The 13,105-nt window shown below is 40.9% G+C and overlaps 2 protein-coding genes and 1 pseudogene across 3 annotated transcripts in view; all 3 read left to right on the forward strand.

Moving 5' to 3' along the window:
- The first annotated feature begins 900 nt into the window (after positions 1-900).
- LOC112149746 (cytochrome P450 2G1) overlaps positions 901-13,105 on the forward strand; it is a 58,489-nt gene continuing 46,284 nt past the window's right edge. Inside the window, exons 1-9 of one of the 2 annotated variants that reach the window (XM_024277657.2) lie at positions 901-1,168; positions 1,233-1,395; positions 1,480-1,629; positions 3,618-3,778; positions 3,865-4,041; positions 6,013-6,154; positions 6,223-6,410; positions 6,484-6,625; positions 6,685-7,655. In XM_024277657.2, the coding sequence (XP_024133425.1) occupies positions 998-1,168; positions 1,233-1,395; positions 1,480-1,629; positions 3,618-3,778; positions 3,865-4,041; positions 6,013-6,154; positions 6,223-6,410; positions 6,484-6,625; positions 6,685-6,866 (1,476 nt within the window). In that variant the 5' untranslated portion in view covers positions 901-997 and the 3' untranslated portion in view covers positions 6,867-7,655. Of the gene's footprint in view, positions 1,169-1,232; positions 1,396-1,479; positions 1,630-3,617; positions 3,779-3,864; positions 4,042-6,012; positions 6,155-6,222; positions 6,411-6,483; positions 6,626-6,684; positions 7,656-13,105 lie in introns of those variants that run through there. The other variant, XM_036214686.1, reaches the window with a different exon arrangement.
- The window catches only part of LOC112149741 (cytochrome P450 2A13), a 32,201-nt gene continuing 29,198 nt past the window's right edge, over positions 10,103-13,105 (forward strand). The window contains exon 1 of the mRNA XM_036214687.1: positions 10,103-10,230. Coding sequence (XP_036070580.1) covers positions 10,162-10,230 — 69 coding nt within the window. The 5' untranslated portion in view covers positions 10,103-10,161. The remainder of the gene's footprint in view (positions 10,231-13,105) is intronic.
- Positions 11,063-13,105, forward strand: part of LOC112149743 — a 5,538-nt pseudogene continuing 3,495 nt past the window's right edge.

The following is a 13,105-nucleotide window of genomic DNA, read 5'->3' on the forward strand; positions in this document are numbered from 1 at the left end:
GCAGGACACAGAGAGACAGGTGTAGGAGTAAACGCTCAGAATGTCTGCAGGTCAATACAAGACTTCGCAGTGAGTCACAGTGTGAAGTCAGACTATATACTGAGGCAGCGAGGAGATGATGGAAAACAGTTGATGAAGATGAAGGCAGGTGGTGAGGTCAAAACTCAGGTGAGTGTTCCCTCTGGTGGTTGGAGGAGGTAGCAGCAGGTTGGTCCATGAATACAAATCTTTGAATAGTACACACAAATTGCCTGAAACACACAGATAAACCCACATGTAGGAACAGCTCAAAGCTACAGGTACATGAGGGGTTGTGAGACTACAGATTTGTGCATACATGGTGCATTTAAATGCTGCTAGAATGCTGGCCATCCGCGTTTTCCTATCCTATCTTTAAACTTAGATTAATCTAGAAAAAGTTTAAATTTGTTCTACTTTTGTAAACATACATGACAATTAGGAGAAAAAAAGTCTAAATATGAGTTTTTAAAACACTCATCCTTTTTTGAAAGTCAGGAGCTCTTTTTCCTCCTCGACACCCAGAGAGAGGAGAGACTTGATCAGATCTCTCTGATCGACTCTCTCCATGATCTATTTTAGTTTCAAAACAAAGCCATCAGTTAAGGCCGGAGGGGCAACAAATGAAGGAGAACAGGAAGAAGGAAATGGAATTGATCCTTTTTTGGTTTCGGATCAAGGAAAGTATCAAAAGTAAACTTCTTTTGCAGGAAAATAGAAGTTTTTTGTGGATTTACGTCAGCTTTTCTTCAGTTAGAGAGAAAATCTGAGTCTTGGAAACTTTTTCAGGAATGTGGGCCCACAGCTTCTAAACTGACAGATTATGTAACGCAGTAAAACTAGGTGACATACCAGAGCAGCTTTCACGCCCCCTTATCCAGGTGAAGGTGCAGGAGTCCAGACGCCTGTTTACCTGTGACCCACTGCCCCTCCTGTGCAGATAAAAGCTGCAGCTGCTGCAGAGCAGACAGGAGTGATCATGGAGCTGTCCACCAGCCTGATCTTGGTGGCTCTCACCGCCGTTCTGGTCTGGCTGCTGAACCTCAGGAACAACAGGAAGCACCGCTTGCCCCCGGGCCCCCCCGCGCTGCCCCTCATAGGAAACCTGCTGCAGCTGGACAAGAATGCTCCCTTCAGGACTATTGTGGAGGTGGGGGTGATTTCTGCACTGTGACGGTGAAGAAAGGAGATGTTGTGAAATGATTGTTTTGCAGCTCAGTCAGACCTACGGGCCTGTGATGACCATCTACATGGGCTGGCAGAGGACAGTGGCTCTGGTTGGTTATGATGCAGTCAAGGAGGCTCTGGTGGACCAAGCAGACGACTTTGTGGGGAGAGCGCCGCTTCCATTTCTCGTCAGAGCTACCAGAGGATACGGTGAGGAGCTCTGCATGTCCAGACTCTGATCTTTGAGCGTCCTGTGGACCAGCAGGTCTCTGAGCTCATCTCTCCTGCTTATAGGGGTCGGCATCAGCAACGGGGAACGCTGGCGCCAGCTGCGGCGCTTCGCTCTGACGACGCTGCGGGACTTTGGGATGGGACGGAAGGGGATGGACCAGTGGATCCAGGAGGAGAGTAGACACCTGACGGCGCAGGTTCACTCATTCAAAGGTGAGGTGAGAGTTTCTTGTTGATCCACTCCAGGATTTCCTCTCCTTCCAGTCATGTAAACTCTATACTGAACACACTTTTACAGCCTTTACTGTAGACTTTTTGAAACTCATTAACATGACATAAAACTTGGACTGTGGAGCTGAAAGACCTTAATTTGCATCATACATTGATTTACCAAATGTTGCAGAATTTTGGAAATATTTGTTGTTTTAAATGACTTAATTTTAAAAGTGGACTGCAGCTCAAATTATGTTAGTGGGTTGAGTGTAGTTACACACATCAGTCACCCCTGTCAAACTGCTGGTTAACACAAATGTCCAATGAGCCAATCACATGGCAGCATCTCAATGCATTTTTTCATGTAGACATGGTCCAGATGATGTGCTGCAGTTCAAAGCATCAGAAAGAGTAGGAAAAGTGATTGAAGTGACTTTGGATGTGACATGATTGTTGGTGCCAAACAGGCTGGTCTGAGTCTTCCAGAAACTGCTGATCTACTAGAATCTTTACCCACAATTATCTTGAGGGTTTACAGAGAATGGTCATAAAAAATATCCAGTGAGCAGCAGTTCTATTCAATTCTATTTTATTTATATAGCCAAAATCACAAAGGAAATTTGCCTCTTTGGGCTTCATGCAGGTAATTTTACAGATGCAGAAAATTAGTCATAAAATATGAACAATTGCTAAAAACTAAACAGACTAAATAAAACTGGTTATCCCTGCCCTTAGACCCTCCCTAAAAAACCTGAGTCAGAAAAAAGAAGAAACATTCTATGGATGCAAATGTCTTGTTGATGGCAGAGGTCAGAGGAGAATGACCAGACTGCTTCCAGCTGATAGAGAGACAACAATAACTTGAAGGGTTACAACCGAGGTCAGCAGAAGAACATCTCTGAACGCACAACATGACCAACTGTGAGATAGATGGACTACAGCCGCAGAAGAACACACCGGGTATCACTCCTGTCAGATAAGAACAGGAAACTGAGGCTACAATTCACACAGACTCACTAAAACTGGACAATAGAAGATGGAAAAACATTCTCTGGTCTGATGAGTCTCTATTCAGATGGTAGGGTCAGATCTGGCATCAACAACATGAAGGCATGGATCCATCCTGTCTTGTATCAATAGTTCAGACTGGCGGTGTCATGGTGTGGGGGGTATTGTCTTGGTTTACTTATTAGTACCAACAGAGCTTGGTTCCAACACCACAGCCTACCTGAGTGTTGTTCCTGACCTTTTATGACCACAGTGTACCATCTTCTACTTTCAGCAGAATAAGGCTCCGTGTCAGAATCATCTCAGACTGGTTTTTTGAACATGATAATGAGTTCTCTGGACTCTAATGACCTCCATAGTTACCAGAACCCAATAGAACCTTTAGGATGCAGAGGAACGGTAGATCAGCATCATGGATGTTCAGCCGACAAATCTGCAGCAACTGTGTGATGCTGTCATGTCAGTATGGACCAAACTCTCCGAGAAATATTTCCAGTAACTTTTTGAATCTATGCCACCAAGGATGAAGGCAGTTCTGAAGGCAAAAGAGGGTCCAACCCAATACTAGTGAGGTGTGCCTAATAAAGTGGCCGGTGAGTGTATGTGCCAGTTGGTGGATTCGTTTTTAAATCTCAGTTTTGGCAGTCTTTGGGCAAGACATTTTCTTCCTATTGTTAAAAAAGCCCACAGTTATTTGAAATAAACAATCTGCTAACTTTAAAATGGCTTCATATAATTTGGATCACTAATAGTTGATGATGCATCAGTTTAATAAAACAAAAAGGACTGTGATAGAACGTTTGTAGATGAGAATCAATCGCTTCAGGGTTGAACTGAGATGTTGTCTGTTACATGCTCATAACGTTGTGAAAATTGTGCAGTTTGTGGAGCACAAAAAGATCCATCAGTTAGAAATGCAGCAGATTGTATCTGTTCTGTTCCTCTTAGTAGCACAATTATGTTTTTCTTGATTTCTGCAGGGAAACCCTTTGACCCCACATTCCTACTGAGCTGCACCGTGTCCAACGTGATCTGCTGCTTGGTTTATGGAGAACGCTTCAACTATGACGACAAGCAGTTCTTGGATCTTCTCCAGATCATTTCTGAGATTCCACGCTTCAACAGTAGCCCCATGGGAGCGGTGGGTGGAGGGATTTCTCCTTATAGGATTTCTGAGTTTTTCACAAATTCTATTAGAGCTCATTCTGGTGTTTTCCCCCCTCACAGTTGTACAACATCTTCCCGTGGCTCATGGAGCGTCTTCCAGGCCGTCAGCACACCGTCTTCGGCTACATTGAGGACATTAGAAAGTTTGCCAAAAAGAAGATCCAGGAGCATGAAGACACGCTGGACCCAAGTTCCCCGAGGGACTTCATCGACTGCTTCCTCCTCCGCAGGGATCAGGTCAGAAACTTTAATCCAAGAGATTACATGGGATCCCAATCATCTTTAAGCACCACCAGAGAGCCCAATGAACCACTGCTGTTTAGTGACAGCAAAGTAAAACAGAGTGTCATCTGCGAAAGTATAAAATTAACTGTATGATATTACCCAAAGAAAGCTTGGAAAGGGTGAAGAGCACAGGTCTCAAAGCTGAACCCTGAGGCACTACAAACTGCGTTATCTAAATAATTTTTTTTTCTAATTATCCTCTGGAAAGAAGACATTTAGTTGTATTTTTTCTTTCTTTAAAAAACTTGTTTGGTCATTACAAGTTTTACTGCATGCACAAGTTTAGCTGTTCTAAGCAGTAGCAAAACATACTATGGTGGTTTAGGGACAGAGCTTTCTAAAGTAACAAAACAGGAACAGCACTTTCATTGAGAGTAACTGAAGGGTTTTAATCAAGACATGCTGCATCTTCGTGAACCTCAGAGGTTTATGGAAAATTTACTACAATACCAATTCTATATAGTTCCAAGTTAATATTTCAAAAGGTTTATAAACACAACGGGGCAAAAAAAAGCACTTAGTCCGTCATTAATTGTGGAAGTTCTCTCACTTAAAAAGATGAGAGACCTGTAATTTTCATCATAGATATACTTTAACTATAAGAGACAAAATGAGAAAAAAATTCCAGAAAATCTTATTGTATGGCTTTTTGTAAATAATGCAAATGGCAAAGGAATTAATTAATCAGTCAACCAACCAAAAATCAATCAAAATCTCCACTGAGAAATTCTATACTTGTAAAAAATGGGAAAAGAGCGAGTTAGAATTCTGAACGCAGGTGGAGAAAGACGAAACTTAAATTTACCTAATATTTTGGTAATTAAATTAGGGCTGTCAACATTAATGCGTTAATGCATACGTTTGATAAAAAAATGTAACACTTTAATATTCAGTAATGCCAATTGATATCACTCAGTGAAGCAACCGTCTTCCGGTTCAGACTTCCACAGCGTGCGTTAATTTCTGGTAATGCACCCTTTTGTGGGGTACTCTCCCACTTATAACATGGTCACTTACAAGATAAATGAATATTGAATCAATTTTAGCACTTTGTTCTTGTTATTACTTAGGTTTAGATAGCTTTTCCCAAAAGGCGGACTATTTGATTGGAAATGTGGCCAGTTGTCAACAACGTGTCATCAGCAGTGGCGAAAGCGATATAAATGCTGATCGTCACATAGGTTAAATAAATCATTTCAGAAATAAATTTACCTCTTACTGCTTGTTTTTTACAGACAATAAAAATAAAGGGAAACTTTTTCTCTCTGGCATGTTTTTGTACAAAAGCTGCATATTACAGTATAACATTTCCCTTAAAACATTGTGAATAATCATGACCAACACTTCCGCTCTCCTTGGCTTGTTCACAGTAAAAGTGGGGTCATCTGGACCCCACGAGACAGTGTGCTGAACTTTTTTTTCTATGATTGTCAATCTTTACTGGTGTCCAATGACAGACATGAAGTCTCGTCCACCTTGGTCACAGAAGGGCTAACACCTCAATGTAAGGGTGGAGTCAATCCCAACCCAAAAGTGTGATTAATCTGATCATTTTTTTAATTGTTTGACAGCACAGAATTTAACACAGCTCCTAAAAGCATACATGGTCTGTGTAAATGTTGCTGAAGAACTTGAAACATTCAACAGTAAGACTTGGAGGTGACTTGAGACTTTTGAGTGGTCTTGACTTTTGACTCGTCTCGGGACTTGTTAGGCCCAATCTGAATTCTTCCCTTCCCTTGGCTCAAGTCTTGAGGACAAAAACTTTAGACTTACTTGTGACTTGCAAATCGATGACTAGTTCCCACTCCTGGTTAAAACCGTATCCAACTTTGTTTAATTGAAACAACTGGAAATAATTTCAGGTGTCGAGGGTTAAAAAGTAGTTTTTCTCAATTTGATTGTTTTTGTTTTTTTTTCCAGGAGAAGAACAACCCCACATCTGAGTTCCACTATGAGAACCTGGTTGCTACAGTTCTGAATCTGTTCCTGGCAGGAACAGAAACCACCAGCTCCACCATCAGATACGCTCTGAGTGTTCTGATCAAACACCCCAAAATACAGGGTAGGTTCTCCTGCAGAACTCCATCAGGTCAACGCAGCAGAACAGAAGAACATCTCTTTGTTCTGCAGAGAAAATGCAGGAGGAGATCGACACTGTGATCGGGAGAGAACGATGTCCCTCCATGGAGGACAGGAAGTCCCTCCCCTTCACAGACGCCGTCCTCCACGAGGTGCAGCGTTTCATGGACCTCGCCCCCTTCAGCCTCCCTCACTATTCTCTGAAGGACATTTCATTCAGAGGTTACACCATCCCCAAGGTGATCCATGTTCCCACCAGCTCAGAATAAAAACAGTAAATCCCTAAAACTCTTTGTTTTTTTTTTTTTTAAGGACACAATGATTTTTCCCATGCTGCACTCTGTGCTCAAAGAAGATAAGCTTTGGTCAACTCCTCGGTCCTTCAACCCCCAACACTTTCTGGACCATAATGGAAACTTCAAGAAGAACCCTGCGTTTGTGCCGTTTTCTGCAGGTAAGATTCCTGCAGAACCTCCGTATCTTTGCTCCAGTAACACTTCTGTCTGCTTGCAGGGAAACGAGCCTGTGTTGGAGAGTCTCTGGCTCGGATGGAGATCTTCCTCTTCATCGTGTCTCTCCTGCAGAACTTCACCTTTTCTGCCCCCAACGGTCCCGACAGTATCAACCTGGTTCCAGAATACAGCAGCTTTGCCAACGTGCCTCGCAGGTATGAGCTCATCGCCACTCCACGCTGAAGGAAGAGGTCCACCAGGAGCTTCAAGAGTTTGATTACTCACAAAATCAACAAGAGGTCTTCAAGTTGAGCTTTCTGCTCTGAGGCCCAACCCAAATTGCTTCCTACCCCTCTGGCTCCTCTCTATTGCCCCAATTGTAGGGGCATTTATAGCTGTAGTCGTGTCTGAAAGTGTTTTTTAAGGAGGAGTTGTGCGGAAGAAGTATTGAGTTTTTGTTTTGGCATGACTTTTTAAAGTTATAAAACCGGCTTTAATATGATTTTCTGAGAGCTCCGCGCTAACGGAGATACTACCATTTGATGACATCATCAAGTGGTTGTAATGTCTGAGTTTGATGACACTATTTTTTTCATATCTCTCCACTTGGAGTATAAATGTAGGGTTAGGGAGAAGTCGTAGGGGTAGGGAGGCAACTCAGATTCTGCCTAAGTTTTCTTCATTTGATAGACACAAGTTACTTATTTTGACATATTTGAATGCTATATCCATGGGAAAAACAGGTTATTATTTGTTATTATTCTTCATAACCACATTTGTAGAACAGGCAAAACAAACCCACATAGAAACCTCTAAATCATTTGTGCAATAAGATCCTTTTTGTGTGTGAATGAGTCATGCTTCATTTGTTAATATAAAACAGAAAACCAAATCAGCAAAAGTAAACATCTGAATGTCCATCTCAAAACCTCAAAGTCTGGCACAGGAAATATTTTAAGCAACTTTTTTGATGTTTGATTCAATGTTGTTGTTTATATTGCATAATAAATTGCTTTCTAATGTTCAGAACCATTTAAGAACGTTTGACGTATTTGTGTTTTACTTAAAGCAAAAATAAAATCTTATAAAAATTCTTTGTCTTTGAACTTTAAGTTGATAATTCAACTTTATGTCTTTTGTTCCGATGGAGGGAAGGTGACGTAAAAGGCTGGCTGTGATGGGCACAATGAAGAATTCGTTGAATTTAATCCAGCAATAGTTAGTTTCTATCAGGCTAACGCAGGGTCAGCAACCTTTAGCAGTAAAAGAGCCATTTGGGCTCGTTTTCAACTGATCAAAACCAGGAAGGAAAGTCTCACTTTAGGCTTAAATACATTTGGATTTTCATTCAGGACCATCATTTTTTTAATAATAAATATGACTTACGTCTTTTTTTTTTTGGACGAACAAAAGCGAAAATATAAAATGAACTTAGCATCTCTTAAAATGTAATTTTTTTCTGTTTCTTTTTTTTTACATTTAATGGAAGCTCACAACTTATTTTCATAATAAAAGAAAACTGGATCATGTCAGTGCTGCTCTGGGCAGCTAGTAACAATTGTTGTGCAGCCCAAGAAAATATGTGTTTTTAACTACCAAAATTTTGCTTTGCAAATAAAATCTTCATTCTGGAGGTAGTGTTTAGCAAACAAGACGTCTTCAGGTCAACAGGGATGTAAAGCGCGTGTGCTAAGCGCGTGCTGGTGCGGAGCGGTCCTGTTGTGTTGCGTACAGAACAGAACATGAATGGATTATGAGACTAGATCAGAGGTCTGCAACCTGAGGCTCTGGAGCTACATGCGGCTCTTTCCCTCCTCCATTGTGGCCCTTTGGGTTTGAAGAAAAAAACAATTTGAATAAACGATGGTTTTGTAGCATTGGTTCATTTACTTTAATTATTTACATTTTGTTATTTATGCTTAGATTTTTAACAAAACTGAGCAAAATGATGGTAAAATGTTTAATCTGCTGTCTGAGTGGATTATTATCAGAATGACATCATCTTATTGCATTTAGTTTTAAAAGTATTTGTGTTCTACACCAAAATTGTGCTTATACTCAATAGTAAAAGGAAAAAAATGATGAAGGAACACTAAAGAACAACGATAGAAAATATGTTATTACAGGTTTAGATCAAGTAAATCTGCTGCAGCTGGAGGATCTGATCAAACAAAAGATGCATTTTATTTTATAAAGGAACTTGTATGAGTCACTTTCAAAGAAAAAAAAATGTTAATTTTACAAAAAAAACCTCCATTGTACAGATTATTTTACAGCTATATTTTATTAATAAATGTCTTAATGGCCACAAAAACCATAAATAAGGTGTGTTGTTCTAACTTTGAGGTGGGGTCTTTGTGGCTCTCGTTGGATTTTAGTCCATAATAGGAAACTGGATCATATGGATCTTTTAGTATTAAAAGCGGGTGTGGAACAACAAACGTCTTAAAATAAGTACTAAGATCAGTGTCTATCGAGCTATTGTCCTTACCACTCTTCTCCACAGCTCAGAGACATGGGTTACTTATCGTAGTCACTTACGACTACTTGAGCGCTTTCACCAACGCTGCCTGCGCACCATACCCGGCATTCATTGGAGTGACTTCACCACAAATGTCAAGGTCCTTGAGCAAGCAGGAATAACCAGTGTTGAAGCCATTCTGCTTCAAGCACAGCTTCGCAGGGCAGGGCATGTCTCAAGACTACACAATCTCCTCCTACCAAAGATTGTCCTACATGGTGAGCTCTCCACTGGGCACCGAGACAGAGGTGCTCCCAGGAAGAGATTCAAGGACTGCCTTAAGAAGGCCTTAAGAGCTTGTAAAACTAGTCTCAACCAGTGGTCCTATCTTGCTGCCGACCACGGCACCTGGCGCACAACTACTTATTAGGCCATTTGTGCCTTTGAAGGTTCCCGGAGAACCTGCCTGGCAGAGAAGAGACAAAGACGCAAAGTACGCACCTCAAATCCTATCCATACTTTTGTAGTTTCTGCGGCCAGGGATGCAAAGCTCGTATTAATCTTGTGAGCCATGAGCACACTTGCAATAGGCGTGGACAGGGATAACCAGGTTTATTTAGTCTGTTTAGTTTAGCAATTAGCTGTTTGTATTTTACCACTGACCTTCTGCTTCTATAAAATTACTGGGATGAAGCCCAATGAGGCAATCGTTTATGTTGGAGCATCGCCACATATGTTTGTTTTTTTGAACAGGATAAGAATGTCTTTTACTGATAAAAAATATATGTATATGTCAGTAATGACTTTCCATGTGTTAACCCAAGTTAAAAAGGTCTAGTATGTGTGTTTTTTTTTCTTGAGTTTATGTTTGAATGGTAGTGGACTTTTTACTACATTTGGACATTTGGACTACAAACATGGCTACCAGGGGACTTCCTGTCGCACAGGTGTACCACTGATGACAAACATTTCAAAAGGGAAGCGAGTCTCTGGGAAAGGGTGGAACAGGCCTGACTAGAGTGGGGATTCCTGGAGCCAGCCACTCACAACGTCAACTGCTGAAGAAAACCTTTTAATATGGATTACCGAGACATTGGAGAAGAGGACCATTCAATGGAAGAAAGGTGGAATTCCAGCTGCTATTTGGTGAGACCTTCCCATTCTTCGTCAACAGACATCCGGTAAGCTCCATATTGGCATCCTGTGGACGGGACGTTGAAAACCGCGATCTCCTTAGAGTGCTTCCATCACAAAGGAGGAGGACGCCAAAGGGACGCAGCGATTGTGTATATAAGGACTAATGTATAGGCCTATATTGAAGTTGTTTTGGATTTTTTGGGGGGTTTGCATAAAGACAAAGCAAACAAACTATAACTCTCTATATTTTATCCGTAAGACGTACATTTATACCCTATTTTGTTTTTTTGTAATTCTCTGCTATATTGTAGAGTGTTGCAATGTGATATTGGGATATATAAATAAAATTGAATTGAATAGATTTTTTTTGATTTAATTACTAATCAGTAGGGGTGTGTATTGTATACAAATCCCGTTATATCCAAACACAGTAAAAGATAATATGCAACTGTATCTCATAACCAAGCTGCTTTTACAATTTAATGGTGCTTTTGGTAATTTAGGAAATATTTAAATAACTTGTTAAATATCTCCTTGGCAGTATTTTATCTCGATACAGGTATTGCCAAATAAAGTATAGTGATATTTCACTGTATTGATATTTTCTTACACCCCTACTAATCAGTCCTAAAATATATTTTTGCGTTATCTTTAAATGCCAATATTAATTAGTACACATTGTCCTCATCTTGGACTGAGTAGAAAAGAAGATCCAAACCAGCTTGATCTTGCTTTGGTAAAACGATTGACCAGCCCCTCCCACTTTATGTCAAGGTTAATGTGCACAACCTTAGACGCCTGTTTCCCTGTGACCCACTGCCCCTCCTGTGCAGATAAAAGCTGCTGCAGAGCAGACAGGAGTGATCATGGAGCTGTCCACCAGCCTGATCTTGGTGGCTCTCACCGCCGTTCTGCTCTGGCTGCTGAACCTCAGGAACAACAGGAAGCACCGCTTGCCCCCGGGCCCCCCCGCGCTGCCCCTCATAGGAAACCTGCTGCAGCTGGACAAGCATGCTCCCTTCAGGACTATTGTGGAGGTGGGGGTGATTTCTGCACTCTGACAGTGAAGAAAGGACATGTTGTGAAATGGTTGTTTTGCAGCTCAGTCAGACCTACGGGCCTGTGATGACCATCTACACGGGCTGGCAGAGGACAGTGGCTCTGGTTGGTTATGATGCAGTCAAGGAGGCTCTGGTGGACCAAGCAGACGACTTTGTGGGGAGAGCGCCGCTTCCGTTCATCCACAGAGCTACTAGAGGATACGGTGAGTCCAAACTCTTGAGGTTCTACCATCCAGCGGTCCAGCAGGTCTCTGAGGTCAGCTCTCATCCTGACAGGGATCACTATCAGTAATGGGGAACGCTGGCGCCAGCTGCGACGCTTTGCTCTGACGACGCTGCGGGACTTTGGGATGGGACGGAAAGGGATGGAGCAGTGGATCCAGGAGGAGAGCGGACATTTAATAGATCATATAAACAAATTCAAAGGTGAGATTCAGAGAATTTCTGTGCTATTTTTTTCAACTGTACCTTACTCCTTGAACAAATTTGTACATATTTAAGGCTTTCTCCTCTTGTCTGCTGATCAGTTTCCTTATAATTAGTTTGATTTAAAAAAAATTCTAACTTTTGTATTTAAAAATTAAGAGAACAATTCTTAAAATAGTATCACGACAAGAACCATCTGATTTTCCTGTGACCCTGCACAGGACACAGAATGGGAATAAAACCCTTGACAGACATCCATATATTTTTTTTAGTAATTTATTTTGTGCCTGTCTTTTTGCACTTTTCTCCCCAAATGTTCTTTTTTTTTTATGGCTCCTGCAACTTATACTCCCAAAAATACGGTAATCTCCGTCCCCCATCGGAGTGGTGAAGTCTGATGTAGAAAGACACATCAACTGGAGTTTCAGAAAAATGTTTGATGCTCTGGTATCATCCCACAGCCAACCATCCTGCTAATAAAAAACAAACAAATTAAAAAGGATGTACAAATGGAGCTTATTTATACTCATAAAAGGTGATTTTAAAAACTGTTTTCACAGTTGTTATGAAAAATTAAAAAGCATAAAGTATTTTATGTATTTTTCTTTTACCACTTATTAGTTATGGTTTTACAATGTTATCTATTGTTATTTTATATTATTTTAACTTCAACCTTTACTGGAAGCATGTATTGATCCATACATGTGTTTGTAAACCCAGGACGGAGTGATCCCTCCTTATCTTGTTTACAAAGTAGCCTGACTGTTGCATAATGCTCAACACATTTCAAACTCCTCAAATGCAACTAAAATAGTTGCATTACCTTTGAAAATACTTGTGTGAATGCTTTTGGCTGAATGTTGTCACTGAAGATGCTGACACAATTAATTGTAACCCTTCTGCTTTCCTAGGCATGTCTGCATTAAAAGTGGGGTCATCTGGACCCCACTGAACTTTAATTTTTAAGTATTTTTTTCTCCACTGGTGTCCGTGGCAGATATAAAATCGTGTCGACCTTTGTCATAGGAGAAATCACACATTAATATAACGGTGGGGTCATCTGGACCCCATAATTTAGCATGAGGGTTAAATGCTGGGTAATTCCCTGAATATGCTGAATTTTTTAATTCCAATTTTAAATGGGTTTTAAATGCGACGGACTTGCAGCCTGCCCAGAGTGTACCGTGGCTTTGACTGAAAGTGGCCGGGTTGGGTTTCGGCAGCCACGTCTCTGAAAAGGATACAAGAGGTTAAAAAAAATCGAAGGATGGATGTAGATGTGCGGGTTTATATGCATAAGTTTGTGTGTGAACTTCGGTTGTATTGTGTACATTTTGATAGTTTATATGTGGAGACTATTTTAGCCAACAGGTATGTTTGTAACTACTGAGTGTCTG

The sequence above is a fragment of the Oryzias melastigma genome, linkage group LG13 (assembly GCF_002922805.2).
Source record: "Oryzias melastigma strain HK-1 linkage group LG13, ASM292280v2, whole genome shotgun sequence".
NCBI classification, from domain to species: Eukaryota; Metazoa; Chordata; class Actinopteri; order Beloniformes; family Adrianichthyidae; genus Oryzias; species Oryzias melastigma.